The 23,223-nt window shown below is 36.4% G+C and overlaps 2 protein-coding genes across 2 annotated transcripts; both read right to left on the bottom strand.

The window, feature by feature from the left end:
• Positions 1–10,472: 10,472 nt before the first annotated feature.
• Positions 10,473–15,574, bottom strand: LOC141426268 (uncharacterized). The gene is made up of 2 exons (XM_074085118.1): positions 15,505–15,574; positions 10,473–13,629 (listed from the first exon to the last, which is right to left on the bottom strand). Exon 2 carries the CDS (start codon positions 13,616–13,618, stop codon positions 12,677–12,679), a length of 942 nt encoding a protein of 313 aa, XP_073941219.1. The 5' UTR covers positions 13,619–13,629; positions 15,505–15,574; the 3' UTR covers positions 10,473–12,676.
• A 3,380-nt stretch (positions 15,575–18,954) lies between these two features.
• LOC141426267 (uncharacterized) lies at positions 18,955–22,568 on the bottom strand. The gene is made up of 2 exons (XM_074085117.1): positions 22,505–22,568; positions 18,955–20,573 (listed from the first exon to the last, which is right to left on the bottom strand). Exon 2 carries the CDS (start codon positions 20,558–20,560, stop codon positions 19,661–19,663), a length of 900 nt encoding a protein of 299 aa, XP_073941218.1. The 5' UTR covers positions 20,561–20,573; positions 22,505–22,568; the 3' UTR covers positions 18,955–19,660.
• Between the last annotated feature and the right edge of the window lie 655 nt (positions 22,569–23,223).

The following is a 23,223-nucleotide window of genomic DNA, read 5'->3' as shown; positions in this document are numbered from 1 at the left end:
ACATGTTGGTTGATTTTTTGTGGAAAGCTAAATGCTTTAACCGACGTTGTTAGTAAACTTTAAATATAGGAAAAATGTTTTAAGCTACTTTGCGTATTAGATTAAGGAAGATAAGAACAGTTTAAGCGGAAAACCATCACAGCCTCATATAGCTTAAATCAAATGTTACTTGAAACTGGCAAATTTAATGGCACTTCATACTTCGATGTTCTGAATTAGTCCCCAAATTATGACCGGTTTAAGCGCCAAAAAAGGGCTCAGATCTTTACCAAACCCAGCTCAATCGACGCAGAAAAATCTGCTGATTGCAATGATATATATAACTTAATATCGCCCAAAGTGTCGCTTGATACAAATAGCCTTTCACCCGCCGATATACATAAAAAACGTGATTTTTTTATCTAAATTTTAATGTAATCAAAATTTTTGTGAGTCAATTTATGCCTAAGATACAGGTGTTTTAAATTTTGAAAAGTTTTTGCCGTTTTTCTCGAAAGTTACTTTTGTCACTTTGCCGCCTTCTTCGGTAGGACGGCAGCCACTACACTGACGCGTTTCGAACTCAACCAGAGCTCATCTTCAGAGTGACACAACCGTACACCATGCTACCAGTTGTTAGACTTTTTAACTTGTCACTGTAACTCCCCAAGTACCTACCCACATACGTTTTATGAACTGTCCTTCAAAACTACCTTGATTTATATTTATTTACTGTCAAGGCATGTTTCTACCATTAAATACCAAGGTATGAAACTAAATTTACCTGATTAATAATAGCCGTAGCAACTATCTCATTTAAAATCTAGACAATTACAATAAAACATCGAATCGAGCCGATAAAGAATGATTGAACAACAAAATACTTACTTGCTCATTCTATATGCCGAAACATGCTCTTTAAATCTAGCATTAAAACTGCGACCTGTCTGACCAACATATACTTTACTGCAGTCACTACAAGTGAGCTTGTATCTACCTTCTCTTTGTGGTTACAAAGTTTAGAGTACAAAGAGTTGTTAGTCTTAAAGGCTACCTTAACATTGTTTGATTTTAAAATACCACAAATTCTATCAGACAAACGACCAACGTATGAAATGCTACACCTATATTTGTTAGAAGACTGCGATGGTAACACGGCATAAAGCATGCTATTCACTATCCGTGCCTGCTTCTTCTGAACCAAACTATTGACCATTGATTTAGTATAACCATTCGACAACGCTATCTGATAAATAGTATTTAACTCTAAATCAAAATCTTCCCTAGAAAGAGGTACAGTTAACAATCTATGTACATAACAATGAAAAGCTGCTAATTTATGCTGCCACGGGTGATTAGATGATGCTGGTATCACGGCATCTGTGTACGTGGGCTTTCGGTAAATTTTGAATTGGTGTTTATTATTAAATCTATTAATTGTCAAATCCAAAAAGTTTAACGAAAAATTTATTAATAATTTTTGGGTAGTTTTGTTTTGTTTCATAAAACGTATGTGGGTACTTGGGGAGTTACAGTCGGGTTTCATAACGGCTATGGGACCCTATTTTAGGCGTGTCCGATACTTTTTTGACTGGTTTTGTTCTTGGTGGGATTTAAAACTACTCGGTACGGAACCTTGGATAAATGAGACCTGACTCGGGCTTGGACCGTGGCATATTATTTTATACCTACCTAACCGTTACAGGGAAAAACCCCTAAAAGTTATACTAAGTTTAAGGATAACATTATCTATGTACCTACTCAGGAGAAATCTGTTGTGGTTATTTTATGAAATTGATCTCGTGCAAATAAAAACTCGTAGCCAAAATGGCAGAAACGGAACCCTTAATAATTTGCCATGTCTGTCTATCGGTCTGTCCGTCCGTCTTCTGCTTAACTCAGAGGATAATTATTAGTGCTAGAACGCTGTAATTTTGCGTAGACATGTGTGACAATTATGCCGATAAAGTGCTAAAATAAAATATTATTTAGAGTACCTCCCATAGATGTAAAGCGGGGATGATTTTTTTCTCGTCTAACATTAAGTTAAAAGCGAATGTCAATTTTGAACATGAAACTACCGTGAGACTCACTCATATTAAATATAATGACCCGGATAACTCACGTCTTAAATCGAGTTTAGCTCGACATGTTTCGGGCTAATCCGTAGCCCTTCGTCTTCGGAGCAACGCGACTCAGCGGCTGCTGCAACCGCGCGCAAACTCGATTTAAGACGTGAGTTATCCGGGTCATTATATTTAATACGAATGTCAATTCATTATGAGAGTACAAATATCAAATTAACAAGGAAAACTATTACGGCTGAGTTTGCTTGAGATGAGATCTCAATACTCAATAAATTATATTAGTAATAGCAGACTTAACTTATGAAATATACCTACCTACCTATTTGGCAAACTCCATGCAAAATACAAAATCCTTAAAAAAACCGGGCAAGTGCGAGTCGGACTCGCGCACCGAGGGTTCCGTACACATTTATAGGTATGTAAGTGAACGGGAATCGTGTCTTGAAGATATTTCTCGCTTTTTCCGAGTGATTTAAGACACCCAGTGTATGCAGAGCCCTACTCTTTAGCAAAATGTACGCAGTGTGGGGTCAGATTATATTGGTCATTGATATTTACAGACAGACATAAAAAATCAAGATTTTTCAGACTTTCTAGTTGGTTGTGTTATAATAGCTACCTTCATACCAAATTTTAAGATTCTGAGTTCACGGAAAGTACCTGGTAGGGTTTGATTCCCTTGCGTGTTTCGAAAATTTGCGGAAATTTGCAGCATAAACAGCTGCATCTTTTGATTGCGTTGGCTTAGAAGTTTGATATTTTCACAGCAGACCAGTAGACCTGAGTATTTGATATAAATTTCAGCTTGATACCTCAACGCATTCCCGAGAAAAAGGGTCTTGACAGACAGACAGAAAGTCAGACAGACACAGAGGTACCGCTTTGCTTTCAGAGCATGACATGAGTGCGTGTGAGCTAACTTTGGGGGCGGCAGACGTGAGCTTGCCTTCGGAATCCAAAGCTTAATACCCATGGCCCATACATCCCTGTATTTTTTTTTTATTTGTATACTGTAGTTTTTAAGTATTTTATTTGTAATTATTTTATTTTTATTTTGAAAAAATGACTTTCTGCCATTATTCTTGCGGCGCATTCTTCTTGGCAATGATGGTCTTTCCGAAAGCGCTGGTAGTTTAAAAAATGACGTGTAAAAGTGACGTGTAAAAGTGCCCATTGCGGCCTATTTACTGAATAAATGATTAGAATTAGAATTTAAATTTGACAGTCAGACAGACGTCTGTCAAAAAATGATCATATAAGGGTTCCATTTTTTCCTTTTGAGGCACGGAACCCTAAAAACTAAGTTAGGTACAGTCAACGTCATAAATAAGTGAGCGCTTTGGTACCTTGTCACTTTAACGTCATGTTTGAAAAGCCATATGTGTAACGACTGAATGCGACAAAGTACAGAAATGATCACTTATTTATATCTCTCGAGATAAATTATAGGGATCCTCAAATTGGCGATTAAGTTCCTTAAAGTCGCTAAAAATCTAAAAATGGTATAATTAAAGCAAAACGCCTCTGTTTATGCGTTCGAAAAAGAATATTAAGTATTTTAATCTTCAAGTCTACGTACCTATTTTGGAAGATTGAACAAACTTTTTTTTACTGTATAGAAATTCCAGAAATTTTATTTACAAGAATATGCATCATTCTAAAATCAATTAATATAACAATTTCTTATTTCTTGATATTATCACAATGTTAGATAGGTACTTATTGTATATACTTGTCTATTGACCAAGTTATAAAAAGACACAGATAGCAACGACCACAATGTTAAAATAAGGCATGCAAGATTTTTTTTCATAACTACTACGGGACCCTACCTTAGGCACGTCAGACACGTTTCTGACCGGTTTTGTTTTTGGTGGGATTTAAAACTACTTGGTACAGAACCTTGGATAAAATGAGACCTGACTCGGACTTGGACCGTATGATTTTATTTTATGCCTAACCGTTACTGGGACAAACTCCTAAAAGTCATAATTAAGGTTAACGATAACAATATAATCTATGTCATCTTCATCATCATCATGTCAGCCGAAAGACGTCCACTGCTGGACATAGGCCACCCCCAAGGCTCTCCACTCAGACCGGTCTTGTGCTTTCCGCATCCACCGCGATCCCGCGATCTTAACCAAGTCGTCGCTCCATCTTGTTGGAGGCCTACCGACAGCTCGTCTCCCGGTCCGCGGACGCCATTCGAGAATCTTCTGACCCCATCGGCCATCAGTCCTGCGAGCAATGTGCCCCGGCCACTACCACTTTAGTTTCGCAATTCTTCGGGCTAGTCGGTAACCTTAGTTCTACTGCGGATATCATCATTTCTAATTCTATCCCGCAGAGAAACCCCGATCATAGCCCTCTCCATAGCCCTCTGAGTAACTTTGAGTTTTCTCATGAGGCCCATCGTTAGCGCCCACGTCTCAGATCCGTATGTCATCACTGGCAACACACACTGGTCAAAGACTTTTGACTTCAAGCACTGCGGTAATTTGGACGAAAAGACACTGCAAAGCATCCCGAACGCTGCCCAGCCGAGTCGGAATCGACGAGTGATCTCTTTCTCAAAGTTGGACCTACCTAACTGGACCGTTTGTCCCAGGTATAGATAGTCGTCAACAACTTCGAGCGCAGAGTCTCCGACTACTACGGGAGTTGGTACAACATGGATATTAGACATGACTTTCGTCTTGTCCATGTTCATTTTCAGGCCAACTCGGTCGGAAACTCTACTGAGGTCAGCGAGCATAGCACCGAGGCCCTCCATGGTCTCAGCCATGACTACAATGTCGTCGGCGAATCGAAGATGAGTGAAGTACTCGCCATTAATGTTATTGCATCGTCTTTCCAGTCAGGCCTTAAAAGCATCCCCCAATGCAGCGGTGAACAGTTTCGGAGAGATCACATCTCCTTGTCTGACTCCCCGCTGCAGAGGAATAGGCTTCGTGCTCTGATCCTGTAGTTGGACGGACATAATGGCGTTTTTGTACAGATACTTCAATACTTCGATATACCGATAGTCAACTTGCACCTCTGGAGAGCTGCAGCACAGCCCAAGTTTTCGATCGAATCGAAGGTTTTCTCGTAGTCCACAAATGCAGGCAAAGGGGGAGGTTATACTCTTCAGTCTTCTGTATAACCTGCCGCAACGCATGTATGTGGTCTACGGTACTAAGCCTTTCGGAAACCGCTTGTTCGGGAGGCTGGAAGTCGTCAAGCCTGCGTGTGAGACGGTTTGTGATGACCCTGGAAAACAGCTTGTAAACATGGGTCAGAAGTGAGATAGTTCTATAGTTCTTCAGCAGGTGTTATCACCTTTTTTGAAGAAGAGCACCACCACACTTCTGTTCCATGCTTTCGGCGTTCTCCCTTGGTGAAGGACGGAACTAAACAGCGTCTGAAGGCCCTTAAGGACTGGTCCACCACCCGCCTTCAGAAGTTCGGCTGTAATTCCGTCGTCACCCGGGGCTTTGCCATTCTTTAGCTGTTTGAGGGCCATACTAATCTCGTACAGGCTGACGTCCGGGATGTCTTCGGTATAGTGTCGGGTTAATCTAGCCCTCGGGTCTTTAGCTAGATTTTTGACGGGTGTTCGGGTTGTCGTGTATATTTGTCCATAAAATTTTTCAACTTCCTCCAACAGCTCAGGTTTGGATGAAACGATTCTGTCGTCGTCGGTCTTGAGCTTCATCAACCGGCTTTGACCAACAGACAGATCCCTGGTAAACACCTTAGAGCCCCTGTTACGCTCAATAGCATATAATTATGTACTCAGGGGAAATCCGTTATGGTTATCTTATGAAATTGAACTCGTTCAAAAAATACAAATACAAATAGAATATAATTTATAAATTTATAAATTCCATAGCCAAAATGACAGAAACGGAACCCTTTTAGTTTACCATGTCTGTCTATCGGTCTGTCCATCCGTCAGCTGCTTAGTTCAGAGGATAATAAGTGCTAGAAATTGCTAGCAATTTTGCGTAGATATGTGTGGCAATTATGCCGATAAGTGCTAAAATAAAATATTATTTAGGGTACTTCCCATAGATGTAAAGGGGGGTGTTTTTTTACACGCTTTTATTAAGTTTCACCTGTCCCATTGTCTGTCTGTCTGTCTGCAATCAAATCTTGCAAGTTAAATTCGACTAACTTCCAGTAGTTGGATTGACTTGAAATTTACTTATGTGAATGGCGTGACAATACAATAATCCGTTAATGACATCCTGGTAATCCGGCCAAGATTGTCTCCACAGGACAGAACTCAAAGTCAAATATATATCTTTATTCAATTTAGGCTATAACAAGCACTTATGAATGTCAAAAAAAAATCTACCACCGGTTCGGAAAAAACCTCTGCTGAGAAGAATCCGGCAAGAAGCTCAACGAGGTATATATTTTTTTTTAAAACAGATTTACATTATTATTAAATGATATGTATACATCACAAGTATTTAACACAACTTTATTTTTAACACAGTAGGTTCGCTATTTGAAGGGATCGCTAATGCGGATCGGAATTATTTCCAAATATCCCTGTCCATGATATAATCATTAACTTTATAATACGCTTTTGATATTAATGTCTTCTTGACAATAGATCTGAATTTTGTATCCGTTTCATTTATAATATTTTTTGGAATTTTATTATAAAAACGTATGCAATTTCCCAGAAAAGATTTTTTGGTTTTAGCCAGTCTGTAAGATGGAACTTTAAGCTTCCCTGTGCTTCTAGTAGCCTTTGGCTTATCGACGTTAGTGGGAAAATCACATATGTTCTTCCTAACATACATGATTATTTCAAAAACATAAAGCGACGGCAGGGTTAGGATATCTGTTTCCTTAAAAAAAGATCTTAAAGATTCACGCGTCTTCAAATTATAAACTGCTCTAATTGCTCTCTTTTGTAAGATAAAAATTGACTCAATGTCTGCAGCAGATCCCCATAAAATAAGGCCGTACGAAATAATGCTATTAAAGTAAGCAAAATACACCAACCGTGCCGTCGCCACATCGGTTAGCTGCCGTATTTTCCAAACTGCAAAAGCAGCAGAGCTCAATCTACCCGCGATTGCTGTGACGTGAGGTCCCCACTGTAGTTTAGAATCGAGCGTTATTCCTAAAAATACTGTTGATTTTACAAATTCAATAGTTTGACCATTTAACTTTATATTAGAAGCTGAATTCGAGCTAGATGAATTTATCAACGAGAATTTAATACATTTAGTTTTCTTAGGATTTAGTAACAAATTATTGGCAGCAAACCATGCGGATATCACGGACAGGGTTTCATTGGGCTCAATGAAGTCGGTATCTTTTCTACTAACCTTGAGCAGTAAAGACGTGTCGTCAGCAAACATAACTATACCCGACTTTTGGCTTACCATATAAGTAAGGTCATTTACATAAATAAGATACAGGAATGGGGCAAGAATGGATCCTTGAGGCACTCCCATTTCGACCACAGATCCCTCCGATACCGTTCCGTTAATCGCTACCTTTTGCTTTCTTTGTGTGAGGTAAGATTTAATGAGTTCTAAAGCGAGGCCACGAATGCCATAAAAATTTAACTTACAAATTAAAGTATCATGATCCACACAACCAAAAGCTTTCGAAAGGTCGCAGAATACACCTATAGCGTCATGCGATTCCTCCCAAGCTTGCAATATGAATTTAACTAAACTATGACCCGCGTCTGTAGTAGACCTGCCTTTTGTGAATCCGAACTGCTGTGGATGCATGATTTTATGGGTATTAAAATGCGAGATCATTTGCGTCAGCATTATTTTTTCGAATATTTTGCTAAACGCTGATAGGATGGACACAGGACGATAATCAGAGGGATTATCTTTATCACCTGATTTAAAAATAGGAACTACTTTACTATATTTCATCAAATCTGGAAACACGCCTTCATCTATACAGCTATTAAAAATAAATGCTAAAGTTGGAGCAACGACATCTAAAATGGAATGTAGAACCTTAACTGAGACGCCCCACAAGTCTTCCGTTTTTTTTTACTTTCAATAATCTAAAAGTCTTAATGATGTCACAGGGAGAGACATGCGTGAATTTAAAATTACTTAAGTTTGGAATAGATACGTTTTGTTTTAAGAGCGATTCAGCTAACTTCGAGGAAGACGCGAGACATTTTGTCGTTTCGATGGGGATTTTAGAGAAGTAGGTATTAAACTCGTTAGCTACTTTAACCGCGTCCGTTTCTAATACGTTGTTAATCTTTAATGATATAGAGGACTCCGCGTTCTTACGTCGACCGGTTTCAGTATTTATAATTTTCCAAACTGTTTTAATTTTATCATCAGAGGACTTAATTTTATTAGTTACATGGGCTGCTTTTGCTTTATTACATATAATTTTGAACAATTTTGAATAATCCCTGACATACTGGTGGAAACGTTCATCAGTGGTACACGATTTCTTATCATAAAGATCATATAAGACGTCCCTACTCCTACGTATTCCGGGTGTAGCCCATTCATTGAATGATAGTTTGTTTCCTATTTTAATACGTTTTTTACTACACGTTTTATCGTATTCCTCGCATACAGTATTTAACAATATTTTGAAATTTTCGTTTGGATTTTTAGTATTTACTTTTAAATTGTTTACTTTTTGCGCGATGTTTGTTTTGAGACGATCAAGTCTTTGTTTGTTCAACGGCTTAATTTCTATGGTTTGATTAACACCGCCCCTAGCCCGAGGTAACTTCACTGTTTGAGCTTTGTGATCCGACGGAACTCTTCAATGGTTAATGGCATCGAATTGAAATTTGCTATGCAAATGTAGTTTGGGTGACAATAGAAGTACCGACAGTCAACAAAAAGTACAGTCAGCAAAAAAAACATTTATTAAAAATGAAATTTTTACCAAAAACTTATTTCTCGTCAAACATTAAGTTAAAAGTGAATGTCAATTCATTATGAGAGTATAAATGTCAACTTAACAAGAAAAACTATTACGGCTGAGTTTGCTTGAGATGATATCTCAACACTCAATACATTGTATGCTTGCAGCAGATCCGCATAAAATGAGTAAATTTTTATTGTGCAAAAGAGGGCAACTAGATCAATCTATAATTTGAAGACGCGAGAATGTTTAAGATCTTTTTTTATGGAAACAGGTATCCTTACCCTAGCATCGTTTTATGTATTTGAAAATAAATATGTATCTTAGGAAAAATATATGTGATTTCCCCACAAACATCGATAAGCCAAACTCTACGAGAAACAGAGGGAAGTTCAGAGTTCCAGCTTAAAGACTGGCTAAAACCAAAAAGTCGTTTCTGGGAAATTGCATACGTTTTTACAATAAAATTCCAAAAAATATTACTGATCAAACAGATACCAAATTTATATCTGTTATCAAGAAAACATTAATATCTAAGGCTCACACACACACAAACATTACTCCTGTATTCCCAAATGGGGTAGGCAGAGCACACGAAACGTTACCGCTTCAGAGCCGCTTTTAGCAGTTTTAGGTTTTAAGTTCTAAGGCGTATTATAAAATTAATGATTATATCATGAACAGGGATATTTGGAAATAATCCGATTCGTATTGATAATTCATTACTTCAAATAGCGAATCTACTGTGTTAAAAAAATGTAGTTGTGCTAAATACTTGTAATCTGTAAACTAAATGTAAATCTGTTTAAAAAAATACAGTTTCAATACAATACAATACAATAACTCTTTATTGCACACCAATACAGTAAACAGTACAGAGAACACAAGTATATACATAGAGATTTTCTAAGGTAAGCAATAGGCGGCCTTATCGCTTCAGAGCGACCTCTTCCAGGCAACCTTTATAATGGACAGAAATAAGGAATACATTTTAGCAGGTGGTGCAATTTACAGTAGATTAGAGCTGTATCAAGAATACATAAAACTAACACATACAATACACATACACAACAAATCTAAACAGATAGATAGGTAGATAGATACCATAACAACACATAAATAAGCTAACTAGTTTCTTGCGGGATTCTTCTCAATATAGAGGTTTTTCCAAACCGGTAGTAGATTTTTTTGACATTCATAAGAGCTTGTCATAGCCTAAATTGAATAAAGATATATTGAATTGACTTTGACTGAGACACGGGAAGTAAAACATGACAGATTACTTTTACTAACAGAAAGTTCGAATATACTTAGTTATACTTAGTTCGAGATTTATAAAAAAGAAACAAAATTTTAAATACAAGGATATTATTTATTTTAAATGTAACACCATAACGCAAATAATAAAACAAGATAGTACAAACACTCATACCTAGCCCAGAATTAATTCTTTACAAGGTCTTGATGTACGACTTTTAATAATTATTATTAATTGAGTAGAGTGAAGGTCATCTGAAGGTCATCTATCAAGGATTATCTTTACACTTTAGTACCTTCAAGGTACTACCTTGTCACCGTAAACCTCTTGTAAATTTTATAGAAAAAGGCAAACACATGTGATCGGGATTACTAATGTATGGGCAAAAAACTTTTCCCAAAGTATCACATCCCAAAATATTTTACTCAAATTATCATTTGGCAAAAAATCATTGGCAAAAAAAACTTATCGCAATTTTACAGTTAATGATTTTTTTTAGGCAAATTATTGTTTCACAATTCATCATTTACTCATGTTTCATATTACCAAGTATTATTTAGTAAAATGTATCATTTGGCATAACGTAATCTTCCCAAAATATCGCATGACATAATAACCTCCTTTTCTGGGAGCAGTTCATTTCTGTGGGGGGCGCAGTTCTAACCTAACCTAACCTACACTTTTCTGATAGCAGTTCGTTTTTGCGGGGGACGCAGTTTTACCCTAACCTAACCTACTTTTCTGGTAGCAGTTCGTTTATGTGGGGGGCGCAGTTCTAACCTAACCTAACCTACTTTTCTGATAGCAGTTCGTTTCTGTTTGAGACGCAGTCTAACCTCATCTACTTTTCTGATAGCAATTCGTTTCTGTGGAAGACGCAGTTCTAACCTAACCTTGTCACGCAGTAGTGACCGGGGAAGTTGGTAGAGGAATGAAGAAGGCGGGAGAAGGCAGACTAGTAATATTTATTAAAGATAATTATAAAAGGGCACCTGCGGACAAACAGACGCGGTCTTAAGTATTTAAATAGGTATGCTTTGACATTGTATCGACAATTATAAAAATACATAGTTAATCAACATACGTTTCCGTAACCAGTTCTTTATTTTATACAAATCAATAATACTGAAGTGCAGCAGTATCACAAGCTAATGAACTTCACTAACGCACTGCACAATAATTTGAAACTGTGGAAGGAAATAAACCTTCCTTCGTATATATATGTGTTGTAAATGAGCTAGTTAAGGAGTTTTAGGAAATTTATAGAATCTAGGATAAAAGACAGGTATCTGTTCAGCTTGGAGGCTCTGAATAGAATGGCTACCTTGACGTAAATCGAACAGGTGTAGAATTTAGAAAAGGAAAATTGAATTTAAGTGTCATTTTCTTAAAATGTGTGTTAGACCAGACAGCCCAAAGAGTAAGGAAGAAACGAGTTGTGACACACCTCGTTACAACCTAACCTACTTTTCTGGTAGCAGTTGGCTTCTGTGGTTGGTTTGTGCGAAATGTCATTTTGAACAATCATTTTTTTGGAATACAATATTAGCCAAAATAAAACGTTTGCTTAATAAACGTTTGTCGTAATAAAAATTGACAAAGTGAAATTATGCCAAATGATAATTTGACCAACTGAGTAAAATGCGAAATGTAAATATGGTAAAGATTCGTTTGGGAAATGAAACTACTGCGATAAGTTTTTTGGGAAGTGAAATTTGGCGAAAAATATTTTAAATAATTTATTGAATCAGGCGTTACTTTTTTTAGTTCATTGAAAAATATTTTGGCGAAACGGCAGTACACCGACAGGCCATAAGGTCGTAAAGTGTAAACACAATGTTTGACCTGATAATGAAACTTTGATTATCTTATTGCTATCTAATAAGATTAAATGCATGCAAATTAGGTATAACAATTATCATTGGCTTCATGTATGAAATACATAGCTTTTCAGTAAGACACACTTTTTAGTGAAAACCACTCAGAAGTGTTCCAACCTCCATAATATGTATGCGTTAGCAACGTCAAAGAATATGTCCAACGACAACTATGAGTGGACATCTTTATAACAAAGTAATGAAAAATCTTGGCTTATCGCTGAAATACTTGGTAATTCAGTGGTTCTGCTATTATAATATTATGCTGATCTCGCAATGGTGAAATGTAAGCAATTAAACCGCTGGCAAACCATTGCAAGCTTCAAAACAGTGAGAGATGCCATCGATTTTAGAGCTATAGCTTACATTTCTTCATAGTGAGGTCTATGTAAAATAATAACGTAGTATCACAGAATTACTAATATAACCGATAACTTAAGGAGAATGTATAAGCTCCTTCGCCGGCTTTGGTATCACAAATAAACAAAAATACATCGGCTGAAACGCTTCTGAGCCTTTCTCGGCATTGACATCGTATTGAAATGTAATGCAAATTTAATATAAATACAAAATCATCATCATGAAAATCTTTGCGTCTGCTAGTGGTTAAAGCAATTTTGATCAATATTAGGTTTCTTTGTAATTTGATATTTAGAGTGAGGTGCTGTTATAGTACAGCGGGCACTATCAGACAAATCAGGTTTCCAAAGATTAAAACTACCATCACTGGAGTCGTAGAAAACTATATTGTTGTTTTTATCAAATACGAATTTGTCTACTGAGCCGGACTCGTAGGCTGCATATTCTACTAATTTGTTTGTTTCGTCGTTCATCTTATAGATAACATTTAACGTTGCGTCTTTAAAAAATACATTATTATATTTATCAGTAGATAGTACAAAGTTTTTTCTAGCTACAAGCAACGAATCATCTGGTACGAATTTAGTGGTTCCATTAATTGTTTTTTCACTATGTCCTAAAAAGTATGTTGTGTCATTAGCCACGAAATAAAGTTTAGTTGGGATACATCCAACCTGGACTACGAAATCTGAAATCGTAAATTTTTTTGAAGACCCGTATATCCATTCCTCAGTACCATCTTTATTAAGAAAAAACAGACCCGTTTTGGATTTTTTAGTGTACGTTATGCAATCTTTGTGAATTAACATTATTGGCTGTTCGTTGCCAAATTTTCTAGGCAATACTGTTTTATTATTACAGGTATTCAGACTATCCTTCGAATATTGTTGTATATTTTTGCTATCGGCTGTGTATAAAATCTGTGTATCCTGGTCAACCGCCAGCCCTGTAAAATTTTGTCTACGGACTAGTTGTATCGTTAGATCTTCGTGGAAGAAGGCCGTGTTCATCTCTGAATCAGTGTGGACGTAGAGAATACCGTTTTTTCTGTCGATGGCCATTTGGTCGGGGATGTGCAGTTCTCGGGCGAGCGTCTTCCTTGTGTAGCAGCGGCCCTCAATGCAGGCGTCGCAGTCCGCTCTGGCAACCGCCAACACTGATGCCAGAACTAGTAGCAGCATGATTGATCGTACTGAAAATTTAAGACATTAATTTAAATAGTTTGAAATTTGATTCAAAACCCTAAACTGTTAAATTTGGCACAATAAAATTCTGTAGACCCTCATTTTAAGGTTACATAGCTCCATAAGGAATCGTTATCCTTTAGCTATACTATCTGCATCTTTTTGCCCGCCCATCTGTCCGTTCGCGGCTTATCTTAAAGTCGCGTTAGTGCTAGAAAGCTGTAATTTTGCATAAGTATGTATTTGTATGTAAACTATGCCAACAAATTTTCACAAAAAGGTTACTTGCTTGGTAAGGTTTTTTTTTTTTAATTATATTGTAACGGATAACTCACGTCTTAAACCGACTTTAGCTCGACATGTTTCGGGCTATTTTGTAGCCCTTCTTCTCAGGAGCACGCGACTCGGCGGCTGCCGCAACACGCACACACACACAGCGCCCACACACAGTGCTCCTGAGAAGAAGGGCTACGAAATAGCCCGAAACATGTCGAGCTAAACTCGGTTTAAGACGTGACTTTTCCGTTACAATATCATTTAATATGAGTGAGTCTCACGGTAGTTTCATGTTCAAAGATTTCTTTTCATCTAGGGATTCATTTGGAAAATATGAGGCTTCAAAATAATACTTTTTGTTACAGGCTAAACTGTTAGCTTTAAATATCTGAAAAAAATCATATTGGCAAAATCCAAGGTGTTAATTAAATAAATGAAAACCTCAGACATCTCAAAAATATTTTTTCATTTTAAGTCAGTTGATTGCATTTATTTTTGAATACCTTCATTATTTTAAAATATATATGTATGTGTGTTCTGCTTAGTTTATGGTACTCTTATAGTACTACTTCATTTCTAACTCTACACTCATAATTTGTATTTGTCAGCTGCGCTTTGACGTTTTTAGAAGACAATCACACATTGACAGTAGGACGACTATCTGGGGGCACGGTAGTGCCCCCGCCAAGTCGAGCAAAACAAAAACAAAGGCACGGCCGTACCATACTTTTCTCGAACCCATTCAGGCTTTTTTTTCAAGGCAATTACCAACACAATATTTGTTGCCTTCTTTAATTTTATCCGGTTTATAAAGGTTATTTAGTCAAAACATAAGGGTAATGCAGCCTGAAGAAATGGTTTGAAATTCATTTTTATTTAGTTATTAGTTTTAGTTTTTACTTTCCATAGTTTCTGAGGGAATGTTGAAACCGAATCCCATGCGGGTGAAGTTGCAGGCAAAAGCTAGTAGTTTATGAAATTTTGACAACCGAATTAGACTAATCTCTGCTTTTTTTCTGTTCATTTTTCTTTTTTAAGAAGTAGGACTTTTCTGAAATGGTGAATTGTCATTTAATTTATAAGTACAGAATTGTTGTAATAAGAGATTACGTTTACAATGTATTTTAATTTCGTAGTTTTCTACGAAGTAAAAAATAACCCCATTTGATAACCAAGTTAGCTAAGTAGTAAATGGTATTCGTCGTAGAAAACCAAATAAAATAACGGTTTTCTACGAGGAAAAATATAATCCCACTTGATAACCGAGTTAGCTAGGAAGAAAAGGTCTTCGTCGTAGAAAACAAAATTTTCTACGAGGAAAAAAATAATCCCGTTTGATAACCGAGTTAGCTAGAAGGAATTATTTTTCCTAGTCGAATACCAGTTATCAAACTTGGTTATCTACGAGGAACAAGGGAAGTTTTTAGCAGAAATGTTCTAGTAAGATCTCCAAAGTTCTACAAATTAGATATGAAGTATGAGAAGCTTGAGTATGATATAAATAGTTAAAATAATGTCCAGTTATGAGTTTCTAGAGTTGACACTGCGTTGGAATCGAGGCAAGTGGAAAAAACAGTACAAGAACCAACAGAATTGTTAATACTTACCACATTAATAGCTGGTATTCTGGGACAAAAATGTGTTGTACTGGTGCAGATCAAATGCAACTGAAGTACTGGGTCACTTACACGGTACTTTTATACCTCTCGAGATAAATTATAGGGATCCTCAAAATTGCGATTGAGTTTCTTAAAGTCGCTAAAAATCGAAAAAGGGTATAGGTATATAATAAAAGCAAAATGCCTCAGTTTATGCGTTAGAAAAAAAAATATTTTTCACTTCTCGGATCTAGGCGACATGAAATTACTTTTATGCTCTAGTGCATAAAGTAAAATCTTCGTCTAAGACCGAGGTAATCAGGTGTCAACAGCCACAAACAAAAAAGTCTATCCACCCTCGCCGTACCGGCTCAGGTAAAATGGTTCGTTTTATGCTCTTGTTGTACAATCTACTATATCTTCAAGTCTACGTATTTTGGGTGATTTAAAAAGACTTAAGATTCCAAGTACTGTATAGAAATTCCAGAAATTTTAGTTAAGTACAAGAACATGCATCCTTCTAAAATAATATAACAATTTCTTATTACTTGATACCACCAATGTTTGATAGGTACTTATAAGGTAATATAATTCTTACATATAATGCATTTTACTTCGCTTGGGATGTAATTCAAATTGGCATGGTTACTTATATAATCTGCTTGGAAATTTCCGTACAAAATGCAAAATAAAACCTTAAAAAAATATTACTACAGGTTAACAAGTAACACTTGTCCATTTACCAAGTTATAAAATAGACACAGATAGTAAAACGACCACATGTTTTAAAATAAGCAAGTTTTTTTTTCATAACGGCTACGGGACCCTATCTTAGGTGTATTCGACACGTTTTTGACAGTTTTGGATTTAAAACTATTATTACTTATAATAAATAGTCTTTATTTGGAACAATAGCACTGGTAATACATTAAAAAGTAAAAACGATGCTATCTGAAAAAGCTTAAGACTGATAAATAACTGATTCACAGATAGCAACGCCCCCTCTGTTAACGTACAATAATGATTAAGTTCCAAGATTTAGTGCGCGTATTTATATTTAAGTGTGCATGTGTGCATGTGTGTGTGTGTGTGTGTGTGTGTGTGTATGCGTGTGTGTGCGTGTGTGCGCGTGTGTGTGCGTGTGTGCGCGTGTGTGTGTGTGTGCGTGTGTTTGTATGTGTGTGTGTGTATTCGGTACGGAACCTTGGATAAAATGAGACCTGACTCGGGCTTGGACCGTGGAATATTATTTTATCTTAATTATAACTCCTAAAAGTTATAATTAAGTTTAACTTCATATCTATGTACTCAGGGAAAATCCGTTGTTGTTATTTTATGAAATTGATCTCGTGCAAAAAACACCAATAGAATATAATTTAAAACATTAAAATTACGCAGCCAAAATGGAAAAAAAACAGAACCTTTATACTTTGCCATGTCTATCTGTCGGTCTGTCCGTCCGTCGGCAGCTTAAATCAGAGACTATTAGTGCTAGAACGCTGTAATTTTGCGAAGATATATGTATTTCAATATTTTCAATTATGCAAATAAAGCGCTAAAATAAAATAATTCTAAAATAAAGTACTTGTCATAGACTTTAAAGTGGAGGTGTTTTTTTTCTCGTTTAACACTGAGTAAAAGGTTAGTCAAGCAATTGGCTTTAAAAATAATGAAAAAAATCGTGATGACAATTTAAATATCAAAATAACAAGGAAAACTATTATGGCTTGGTTTCTTTGAGAATTTTAGTAGTATAAGAGCAGCTTAACTTATAAATAAAATATACCTACTTGGCAAACTCCGTAGGTACTATTTATTTAAATACAACTTATTTGACAAAAAAATAATAAGTTTTTGGTAAAAAAAAACATTCTTAATAAACTCTTTTTTAGCTGACTGTACTTTTTGTCGACTTAACTTGCATTGTCATATTAAATGGAACCCAATAATAATATCATGATATTAAAAGCTTCATCCAAAATTTCCCCAAGAAAACCGGCCAATAACTTGTCTGACATGCCCACGATAAGGTTCCGTTGCCGTTACGAAAAAATCTTGCATACTTTATTTTGCATGTGCAATGTGAATGTACATTGCGGTATGTGACAAATTGATGGGTTTGGGTGACCTAAATTTATTTTCATCTTTTTACTTATACCGGGTGAGCAATGTAACAGGAGCAATGAAAAATCAACAAACCCTCAAAGACAAGCCTTAAAGACTAAAAGGAAGGAAATAAGTCTATCTAGTGATCTAGAACTCTGTTAAGTAGCTAATTTAAAGTTTAACAGTCGGGACCCATTAATTTTCACTGGTCACGATTTAAATGGGTCCCGATTGTTGAACTTTAAATTAGCTAGTTAACAGAGTTCTGGATCACTAGACTTAAATCTTTCCTTTTAGTTTTTAAGGCAGTCGGGTTTTTGATTTTTTAAATATACTTAATGTTTTATTTTATACTTTTTGATATTTCTGTGAAAATGGTATATTAAAAGTATTATAAATCAAATATATTTAGAATGGGCTAATTATGAGCTTTTATTTGATACCCACACATTGTTATATACGATTTTGATTCCTCCGACATATTTTTTTTTCGCAGACGCGATGTTGAAATATTATGTACTTACCTATCTAGCCTATGTCATTCCGACAGTTATGACCAATCCCATGATAGGTACCTCATATGTTAAAATCTGTCTAGCCGTTTAGGCTGCAGCGAGGACTAAAAAATGGACATACATACGAGTACATACATACATACATACATAAATTAAATACTTATACATACGCTCGAAAAACATAACCCTCCTTCGGGCAGTCGTTAAACCACAGCTTCCGGTCTGCATCCTGAGATAACTTAGTTCTACAACTTTTAAAAATAACTTGTACCTATTGTGATTTTTACTACCTAGGTATAGTTTAAAGTGTAATTGGATAAGCAATGTATTGCTCAATCCGTCATTTTGTTACGCGACAGGTGATGTCATTTATTTAGGCTATTCGTTACCGTGTACATTGAAAACACCATTTAATTTGTTTCGAATATACATAATGATAAAATTACTCAATTTTTGAAAGTTGCAGAACTAAAGTAGTTCCATTCGAGTGGCAGAACCTGTTTGTTAATTTTTTGCTCCTATTCCAGGGCCCACCCGGTATAGTAGGTACTTAAGTTTACCTGCGGCTTAGCCATTAATTAGATCCAGCCGTTGAATTAGAATTCAGGTTTTTTTGTAAATTTCCATAGAAATTTCCAAAATAATGTATTTCATTAAAGTTGCAAATAAAACAACCTCGCCAAATTTCCAGTCTAAGCCTAGCGGTTAACATTTAAAGATTTGGTCCCGATTCCATGATGATATAATGAAAAGAGGCTTTTGTGTTGTTCCAGATATCCCTCTATCTATTATATAAGAATACATCGAAAATAAAATGCATAAAATTTATAATAATCATCATTTTATTTATAAATTTTCGTAAAATCTAAAGTTTATTATTCACAATAACAAAAATAAAAATATAATATACCTACTGGACAGGGCTGTAGTGTCTCAATCGCTATATCGTTCCGGGACCAACTGTGACGTGGGCGTTAAAGAGCTGTTTAGGTTGAAATCTAGATTAATTCTAAATGCTTGTGACGATAAAATAAATATTTATCTACACCCATATAGTAAATCCTCAATTATGCGTTCAAAAACCATAGGTAATGATCAGCATTACGACATTGGATTCTATTATGAAGCACGTCGTCGCGCGCGCAGCGGGCGCAGCTCGTGGGGCAGACATACCTACCTAGTTCTCGTTAATGCAGGTCTTTCTCAATGGTTCTTGAACACATGATAGAGGATTTAATATATGAATATAGATTAAATAATGTCGTTTTTTAAGGACACTCGTGTTTTAAGGACCCCTATTACGATACAGTTGCATAAAATACTATTACCCACGAGTAGCTACTAGGGTAGAATAGGGCGTACAAGTGAGAGTGTGGTGTGGATAAGGCATAGCACACTACACAACCTCAAAGAATACGTTCAGCACCAACCATGCGTGGTTCGCTTTATAACAAGGAAGATTTTTATTAAATTCAAATAGGTAAAACTAAAAAAAAAACACTAATAAAATATATCCTTGACCATCATGCAAACTTGTGGTCCTGTTAGCGGATAAAGCCATTTTGCTCAATACTATTTATCTTATTAATACGGTATTTAGAGTGCGGTTCTTCAATAGTACAGCCATTACTATCAATCAAATCCGGTTTCCAAAGACCAAAGGTACCATCACTGGAGTCGTAGAAAACTATGTTGTTGTTATTGTCAAACACGAATTTATCCACTGAGCCGGACTCGTAGGCTGCATATTCTACTAATTTATTCGTTTCGTTGTCCATCTTATAGATAACATTTAATGTTGTGTCTCCAAAATACACATTATTATATTTATCTGTAGACAATACGAATCTTTTTGTATTAACAACACTAACAGCCGGTCCATCACCGTTATAAAAGTATGTTGTGTCATTGCCTATAAAATAAATTTTTGCTAAGTGACATCCAGCCTGGACTACGAAATCGGAAATCTCGTATGGTTCTAATCTTTCATAATATTTGATTATATTTTCCTGGACAGTTTTCATTCCACGTCTTGATTTTATAGTGTACGTCAAACAATCTTTGTAAACTAACGAAGTTGGTTGTTTGTAGGCATTTTGGTTCGTAAATGTAATTTTCGTAGTAGTATTTAGGCTATCCTTCGAATATTGATGTACATTTTTGCCATCGGCTGTGTATAAAACTTGTGTATCTTGGTCAATCGCCAGTCCTGAAAAATTTTGTCCACGGACTAGTTGTATCGTCAGATCTTCATGAAAGAAGGCCGTGTTCATCTCAGAGTCAGTGTGAACGTAGAGAATCCTGTTTTTCCTGTCGATAGCCATTTGGTCGGGGATGTACAGTTCTCGGGCCAGCGTCTTCCTTGTGTAGCAGCGGCCCTCGACGCAGGCATCGCAGTCCGCTCTGACGGCCGCCAGCACTGATGCCAAAACCAGCATCAGCATGATTGATTGATTACTGGAAATTTAAGACATGAAATAAGATAGGAAATTTTAAAAGGCTTGTGTGTTACATAAATATACTTTTACATTAGTGTGTTTCAGCCCCAATGTATTACAACATTAATTCTGTGTGTTTAGTAACAATAACAATATGGACACCAAAATTTCTGAAATAAATGTTTTTATTTCATTTCATTAAATTCCCAGTAAAGTTACTTATTATTATGCATCCTTATGAGGAAAGTAAGTACACGAATTGTATTAGTATTGTATGTAAGTAAGTATGTATATTATATATCTTAATATTATTGTTTGTGTTTTTCTTGTGTTTTTGTTTCCGCTACCTACTTTTGACATAATTATATCACCTAGTTCCCGTACCCAAAATGGTCGTCTGTCTATCCTGTATTTTGTGTCTGTATACAATTTTTGTACTGATTAATTATTTATCTATACATGTCACGATAAGGAGGTTAAATAGGTAATTGAATTCCTAAGTTAAATATTCTTTTACTCAGGCTAAGGCTGAACATTGGTTAGACAGAGATTGTTTGCTGGAATTTGGAGGCTGAGTACTGGGAAAACATGCCATTTTACTTTAAAACTAAATAAATGTAGAAATAAATACCAAAGACTATTTAAAGTTCCTACATACGTTGTTTTAAAAAATGATGTCAAAACATCTATCCGATTTAGGCTACTTAGTCCATATTTGATTTAATTAATATACTTCACATACTTTGGCCTCCAGTTTCTGGACCACTGCTTTTTTAAGGTGTTGTTATCAAGCAACGTATACATCCAACTGAGGGGACGGTAAAGCATGCAGCGATGCCCCAGATCTGCGGCCGTATTGTCTAAAGCCGAGTTCAGACTTGCAAGAAAAATCGTGCTAGTTGCATTACATTGCGAGGGCGTAAAGCCAACGAGTTTGTAGCGGTCAATCGAGCGCCGCAATGTAATGCAACTTGCACGATTTTTCTTGCAAGTATAAAGCTCGGCTTTACGCCCGCACGAAACACAACCCAACAAGCGAGAGTAGATGAGTTTATAAAGACTGTCGTCAGTCGGACAGAGCACGGCACGTCTCTCTAAGGGCTCGGACATAAAAACTTCTTTGTTGCATGCACTTGCATGTTGTCGCCATCAAGCGATAAAATACGAGCAACAAAATCCACCGAACCATATGTGGAGGCTAAAATGGCCACCGGACTGACATCCCGACATATCCTGAGACCACCTAAGTCAGTATGTCATCGAGTAATTACATCACTACTTAAAAAAAAACTCGTACCTCAAAATAAATATTTTGTCTGAGTGAACTTTATGAACATTACGTCAAGGTTCAATTTTGTTGACATATTGATTTTAGATACGAGATTTTTTCAAAGTAGTGACAATTAGCCATTGTTGGTTACACGGCATTGCAGTATTATCGATGATATGCCAATTATAGGAGACTCTTGGAAACGCTAACTAAACAATGATAGATCAGAATCTTTCGTCTAGAAACGTGCTAATAAAAACTCCGTGGTTAAAACAGCGTGTCACGTTACGAGCTTTAAGAGTGAATAGAGGGGCCTGTAATAGAGCCGTGGTGGCCGAGTGGTTTTACCTATGGCCTCTCAAGCAGAGGATCGTGGGTTCAAATCCCGGCTCGCACCTCTGAGTTTTTTGGTATTCATGTGCGAAATTACATTTGAAATTTACCACGAGCTTTACGGTGAAGGAAAACATAGTGAGGAAACCTGCACAAATCTGCGAATCAATTCAATGGTGTGTGTGAAGTTCCCAATTCCCAACTGGGCCCGCGTGGGAACTACGGCCCAAGCCCTCTCATTCTGAGAGGAGGCCTGTGCCCAGCAATGGGACGTATAGGCTGGGATGAGTGAATAGAATCGAAGAAAGTGAAAAATAAATAGTATCAGCAGAATTGTTAATACTTACCTCTTTAGGATTTGCGGACAGAAAATTATTGTACCCGTATTTATTAGTGTAGCCGTAATGCAGAACTAAGTTTCCGGCGGTAAATCACAAGCTATTTATATCTTTTGAACCAAATAACAGGGATCCTCAAGTTTGCGATTAAGGTGCTTACATCCTTTGAAAATTCGAAAAGGCTATATTAAAAAAAAACTGTAATGACAAGTTTGAGATTTTTTTAGGGGTCCGTACCTCGAAAGGAAAAAACGGAACCCTTATAGGATCACTTTGTTGTCTGTCCGGCCATCTGTCAAGACCCTTTTTCTCAGGAACTCGTAAAGGTATCAAGCTGAAATTTATATCAAATACTCAGGTCTACTGTCCCTTGGAGCTGTGAAAAAATCAAACTTCTAAGCTAACGCAATATAAAGATACAGCCGTTTATGCCGCAAATGTCCGGCAATTTTCGAAACTCGCAAGGGAATCAAAACCTACAGGGTACGTACTTCCCGTGAACTCAGAATCTTGAAATTTGGTACGTAGCAAAGTCTTATAATAGCAAATATAAAGGAAAAATTGCGAAAACCATAAGTTTTTAGTTACATCATTATAATAAAAACATTACTAATAATTTTAAAGTTACTACCTACTGGTTTGTACGGAACCCTCGGTGCGCGAGTCCGAGTCGCACTTGGCCGGTGTCTTTATTATTCATGTCAATCTTGAATGATGTATTGTGAAGT

Source organism: Choristoneura fumiferana, chromosome 3 (assembly GCF_025370935.1).
Source record: "Choristoneura fumiferana chromosome 3, NRCan_CFum_1, whole genome shotgun sequence".
Classification (NCBI taxonomy): domain Eukaryota; kingdom Metazoa; phylum Arthropoda; class Insecta; order Lepidoptera; family Tortricidae; genus Choristoneura; species Choristoneura fumiferana.
The sequence above is the reverse complement of the archived record's forward strand: the minus strand, read 5'-3'. Positions and strand labels throughout refer to the sequence as shown.

Bases quoted from the DNA above. Each gene is read 5' to 3' on its own strand.
- LOC141426268 (XM_074085118.1), bottom strand. From the start codon at position 13,618: ATGCTGCTACTAGTTCTGGCATCAGTGTTGGCGGTTGCCAGAGCGGAC.
- LOC141426267 (XM_074085117.1), bottom strand. From the start codon at position 20,560: ATGCTGATGCTGGTTTTGGCATCAGTGCTGGCGGCCGTCAGAGCGGAC.